Here is a 6,440-nt window from a genome sequence, read left to right on the forward strand (position 1 = left end):
ATATATAGGTTCAGGTTCATTTGAGACCATTCTAATTTTGTGAGACCGTGAGACCAAATCTAAAAATAATTTTAAAATCCAAAATAAATGGAAAAATCCAAAAATTCTTTTTTTAAATGTTATTTTCGGAACTTGAATTAACTAAAAAAAAATATAAAAAAAATATAAAAAAAATAAAAAAAAATAAAAAAAAATCCGTTTTTTTTTTTTGAAAAATACGTGAAATATTCTAAATAGAATATTTCACTGACATATTCTAAAAAATAATTTTAAAATGCAAAATAAATGGAAAAATCTAAAAATTCTTTTTTTAAATATTATTTTCGGAACATAAATTAACTAAAAAAAATTAAAAAAAAATTAAAAAAAATAAAAAAAAAAAATTCTATTTTTTTTTTAAAAATACGTGAAATATTCTAAATAGAATATTACACTGTATATATTCTAAAAATAATTTTAAAATGCAAAATAAATGGAAAAATCAAAAAAATTCTTTTTTTAAATATTATTTTCGGAACATGAATTAACTAAAAAAAATAAAAAAAAATAAAAAAAAATAAACAAATGCGTCTCACGGTCTCACAAAATATAAGTGGTCTCAAATGAACCTAACCCTATATATATATATATATATATATATATATATATATATATATATATATATATATATATATATATATATATATATATATATATATATATATATATATATATATATATATATATATATATATATATATATATATATATATATATATATATATATATATATATATATAGTTGTATTTTAGTTTATTATTAATTACATGACATTAAAATTTCTTACTCGATATTGTAGAAAAAAAATGTTGCTTTTGTTGAAAATGAGAGAGATGATAGCCAATTCTATATTCTAAGCGAAGGGAGTTTCATGCATATAACACTCAGATGACTCAATATTGGCCATTTGTTTTCTATCACCATGCATTTAGATTCATCTAAAACATTATTTTATTTTCGTTGAATCGGTTGACCCATAATCCGGTCGTCACACCAAATAAAGTAAAAAACGGATTTTAAAATATTGTTAATGGGACTTTTAAGTTAAAAATAGGACGTCGAGAATCAACGTGTCATAGAAGGTATTTAGTAATTTGTGTCTTTTTTTTCTTCTATTTGAGGGTGTCACGATGGACATTCGAAACATCTAGCTATACCTCACCACTCTAGCATGTGGTATATATGTTTGGTTTTTAAATCGATATTCATTGTTTAAAAGCATCCCATGTTCCACGTTTGATAGATTTTTAATACACTTCACCTTCTTTATTGATAATCAATAATCATCACTTCAGTTTTATGAAGTATATTTTATTTTTATAGGCTTTATTACATAATACTCTATACATTGAATTAATAATCAAAATTTAACTGTGTGCACATACACACACATTAAGAAAAAAAAAAGTGGATACTTGCTATGCTCCAAAATAAATGATAATACATATAAATTTTGACTAAAATAAATCAAGACTTAAATGATTGTATATGTAACGACCATTCACATTTGTTCCAGTTTATGCAGCTTAGGTGAAATATACATCTTTTATTCTAGGAGCAAAAAATGTATCATTATAAAAGGGAATGTACTAATTACATATTTGATTGTGAAACAATGCTTCAATAAGAACCATTTTTATCAACTTAAGCGTTTGATACAAAATATATAATTTTAACCGCACAAATAAGTTACCTAAACAATTTTTGGCAAACAAAAACTTATTTTACATAAACTTGAAAGAATATCAAACATGATTACATTAGGTGGCAACTCTCGATCCAACCCGTAATCTGACACAGACTCAACCCGAAAATAGACGGGCTTGGATTGAGATTTTTGATCCGTCAACCCACCAACCCGTATATATATATATATATATATATATATATATATATATATATATATATATATATATATATATATATATATATATATATATATATTTCGTATCATTGTATTCATTACGTATTCGTACGTGACTAATCTGCATTTGCAGTTCGTTAATCAGAAAAAGAAAAAATACATGTCATTATTTCACGAGTAACGAACGAATATCACATCCACTTTCTATGAATGCTTTCATTTTTCATTTTTATTTCAATGTTATTGACTCACTTTCTATGAATGCTTTTATTTTTCATTTTTATTTCAATGTTATTGACTTTATGAATTTATGTTGAAAACTTTTTTCATGTTAATTACTTTAATCATTTTATGAATTTATGATGAAAAAACCTAATTTTTTTAAATGTGTTGTTTATTTATTAAACGGGTTATATGGGTTGGGTTTAACCCATTAACTTGTGAACCCGCGAACCCATATACTTAAACGGGTTATATGGGTTGGGTTGGGTTGAGGTTTCCAACCCACCATCCCGTGACACGCCAACCTGTCAACCCATATATTATATGGGTTGGTTTGAGTTTTTGTTTTCTGACCCGCCAACCTGAACCCAACCCAATTGTCAGGCCTAATTACATAAACAATCATTTGACCTTTTAATTATAAGTAAAAAAACTTCTCAAGACAGCTATGTTTTTCTTTTCTGGTATGGATGCAATGCATTCCTTTGAACCATGAAAATCATTTCTTTGAACCATAAAAATCTTGTGTACTTCGTCTTTCTCAAAAATGGCAATCATTGAATAGATAACTAAACTGAAGTATTTGATTGATCATTGAATACCTAAATTGTTTTATAATAAGACAAATACAGAAACTTGTGGAACACAATTGCTTCATTCAATGTCATATTTAAAGGCTAAAAATAATAAATAAATGAGTTAACCGGCTATTATTCTATTGTAGGTGAACATTTCCATCAATTATCACAATGAAAAGTATTTCGTATTTTTATGGCATAGCTATAAATAATATGAATAAATGAAGATGTGATGTTATAATAAACTTAAATACGATAGCTAGGTTGCTGCCAATGTGCCCACTTGGTAGAGGCTACCAAGCTTTTCTTATATTGGAGGTCTCAAGTTCTAATCCAAGCGTTGACGATTTCGTGATACTAACTTCTAATCACTAATTAAATAAAAAAAATTAAAAGAAAAAAGATAACTAGGTTGCTATATTTTCTTGCATAAGCAACTAAAAATAGAAATTAAAGGCATCATCGTAATTTTTACTACATGAACTCCAAAACACATATAGGTGAATATTTGTTAACCCAACAGGTGATCTAACTTTCTCCCCTCATAAAAATGCCTTTATAAAGGTACTTATGATATAAGGTATGCCATTTTCCGTGCTAAGATGTGTTCTTTGTTGCCACATGTTTTTTCTAAACTGCAAAACACAGAAATTGGGCTTTGAAGCATCATTGAGCACTAGATTACACACATTCCATATTAAGGGTACCATAAAGTGAGAGCCTTTTCCCAAATATCCCATCAAATGCATGCATTTTCTTTTCTACAAGTAATCACTCAACCACTTTCTTCTTCACATATATATCATCATTTCTTCAACACACACAATTGTCTACATCCCTCAGCTCGTCAATACATATTATAAGGCACAAAAGAGAAGAATGGTGCAAGAGCTACTACCGTTGTTGATCATGGTACTTGTGCAGTTTGAATTTGCAGGTATGAACATCCTCTCAAAGCTTGCATTGGATTCTGGCATGAATCCTTACATCCATGTTGCCTACCGTCAGATGTTTGCTTCAGTCACCCTTGGCCCTTTGGCATATTTCATCGAAAGGTACCCAAATAAATACCATGTATTTACATGCAAATTTTTACTGAATCCTAGTCTTTTATTTTATATAAATGTAGAAGAATAAATTTTTATATATATATGCTTAATTGGATCCAAAAACCAGCCAAAGTGATACAACAAGAAAAAGAAAGCTAGCAGACAAAAGATTATAACTATAAATTGCTAAATTTGGAAAAGGTGTCGGATAATGAGTTATAAACAAAAATGTTCTATTTCAAGAAAATCCAAAATTTTAAATAAGTATCTTTTTTTGTTATGTATACGCAGAGGGAAAAGACCTCGAATGACTTGGTCAATTTTTATCCAAGTTTTCTTCTGTTCGGTTTTTGGGTGAGTTGATCATAACACCTTATAATTATTCTCATATATATATATATATATATATATATATATATATATATATATATATATATATATATATATATATATATATATTCTTATTCATGTTTCAAAAATGTTCAAACTTTTTATGGGGGGAAATGGCTATCAGGTTGACAGCGAACCAAATCACATACTTTGTTGGTTTAAAGAACTCAACGCCAACCATTGCATGTGCGTTATCAAATCTCCTTCCAGCAATCACTTTTGTCCTTGCCGTCATCTTCAAGTAATATATACAAGGCTTGTTATGTATCTTTTCAAAACTGTTGTATATATATATATATATATATATATATATATATATATATATCAAAAAGATTGAATATGTGGCTTTTATTTTAAAATTTTATAGGCAAGAAAATGCAAAGTTAAAGACATTGGCTGGACAAGCAAAGTTGATGGGAACATTAATCGGGGTGGGGGGTGCCATGCTCTTGTCTATGTACCATGGACCTATTGTACCAATTAGTGAATCAGGCATTGACGTAAACATTATGAAGAATCAGATCACCAAAGATTCGAATGGGGATACTCAAGGGAATCTCATTGGTCCAATTTTAATCATCATCAGTGCTTTCACTTGGGCTATTTGGTTCATTATCCAAGTAAGCACCTTAAAAAACCTTCATTTAAACTTTGTTGGATTGATAGAAAAATTAACTAGCCAACTCTAATCGCCACAAATTCAGGCAAGAATGGGCAACATTTATCCAGCACCCTATTCGAGCTCAGCGTTGATGATGGCATTGGCCACATTTGAATGCTCAGTATTTGGTCTAATCATGGAGCCGCACTTGCATGAATGGTCTCTGGTTCCAGCCATCAGGGCCATCTCATGTATTTACTCGGTATGCCAATACCATATTTTTATTTATAATAGTAACACCTAGTTATTGTAGTTTAACATTTAATTAATTATTTAATTATCATTGCATTTGCAGGGAGTTGTATGTTCCGGAATAGGCGTTTGCATGATGTCATGGTGCATCGATAAAAAAGGCCCCTTCTTTGTTTCTGTGTTTAGCCCCTTATTGTTGGTTATCGTTGCAGCACTCAGCTGGGCACTTCTGCGTGAGAAGTTATACCTTGGAACGTAAGTGGTACCTAACAATAACATAACTTTTACTGTTGTAATTCGTGTATAAATTAAAAAGATTAATCTCATCAATCGTTTTATGATCACAGGCTGCTAGGGTCACTGCTGATCGTGTTGGGACTGTATTGTGTGTTGTGGGGAAAGACCAAGGAAATGGAGTTTGTGCAAAAGGAAGAAGAGTCACAAGACACAAAGGAGGATATGGAAATGCAGTAATCATATATTAAACTTTGAAATAAAAATATATTAAAATGAAAAATGGTTTCAATTTCTAGTTACCCAGTTCTATCATATTCTAACTAAACCAAGTTCTATCATATTCTAACTAAACCAAATCAATTAACGTTGCCAAATTAAGTTCCATCCTTGTAGTTTAATATTAGTTGGTGAACAATCAATTAACGTTGCTAAATTAAGCTTCATTCATCGAATAGTTAAACAACCTCAATAAAATAATGCGTTTAACAATACTGAAAATCGTCATTGTAACTAAACCAAATCAATTCACGTTTGCAATAAACAATATTTCTGGAAAAATATCAAATTGTGTGTAAAAAAAATATGACCATCTCTTATTTACAAAAAAAAATCATTTCTTCGACAATTGTATAGATATTTGGTAAAATGTGTTCTCAGTACCATCTTGACCATCTTGATCAGTATCCAAAGTAATGTGTGATAATTAGGAGAATATCACCGTTATTTGGGTGTTTTTTTCAAATATGTATAGAAAATGAGGATACAATAGAACTCTACTTGGGTCTAATTACAAAGTATGAAAAGTAGTATGGACTAATATTGATATATGTAATGTATCTTAGAAAGTGTTTGAAAACCAATAGTCATCAATAGACTTTTGGAGAAAATGACTAACATAATTCACTATGAAAGAGAGATATGGGCAAGTAATGGTTATGTAATTCAATGCCCCTACAAGAGATCAATATAGTGTTGGTTCATGAAAGGGTTGTACCTTCCTAATGTGAAGTTAAGCACCATTTGCCCAAGTAATACCAAGACACTTTCAGCCCATCAAGAATGTTCTTGGCATATAGTATTTAGTTTGGCCTAGATTATTTTTGTTAGTTTATGGTGCGAGTGACCTTTAGCTCGGGAAAATAACTCAAGCGACTCAATTTCTTAATTGAGAATTCCTTGTCTATATATTAAATGAAAGTACAAATTAA

The 6,440-nt window shown here is 29.2% G+C and overlaps 1 protein-coding gene across 2 annotated transcripts; it reads left to right on the forward strand.

The window, feature by feature from the left end:
• The first annotated feature begins 2,922 nt into the window (after nt 1-2,922).
• On the forward strand, nt 2,923-5,531 carry LOC111903434 (WAT1-related protein At1g09380). Of its 2 annotated transcripts, XM_052767410.1 has the most exons (8): nt 2,923-3,470; nt 3,628-3,758; nt 4,044-4,106; nt 4,267-4,383; nt 4,510-4,762; nt 4,847-5,005; nt 5,099-5,250; nt 5,343-5,531. In XM_052767410.1, exons 1-8 carry the CDS (start codon nt 3,447-3,449, stop codon nt 5,467-5,469), a joined length of 1,026 nt encoding a protein of 341 aa, XP_052623370.1. In that variant the 5' UTR covers nt 2,923-3,446; the 3' UTR covers nt 5,470-5,531. The 2 variants fall into 2 exon arrangements, with proteins under 2 accessions (XP_052623370.1, XP_052623369.1); XM_052767409.1 differs by having other exon boundaries at nt 2,924-3,758.
• Nucleotides 5,532-6,440: the final 909 nt, after the last annotated feature.

Source organism: Lactuca sativa, chromosome 9 (genome assembly GCF_002870075.4).
Source record: "Lactuca sativa cultivar Salinas chromosome 9, Lsat_Salinas_v11, whole genome shotgun sequence".
Classification (NCBI taxonomy): Eukaryota; Viridiplantae; Streptophyta; class Magnoliopsida; order Asterales; family Asteraceae; genus Lactuca; species Lactuca sativa.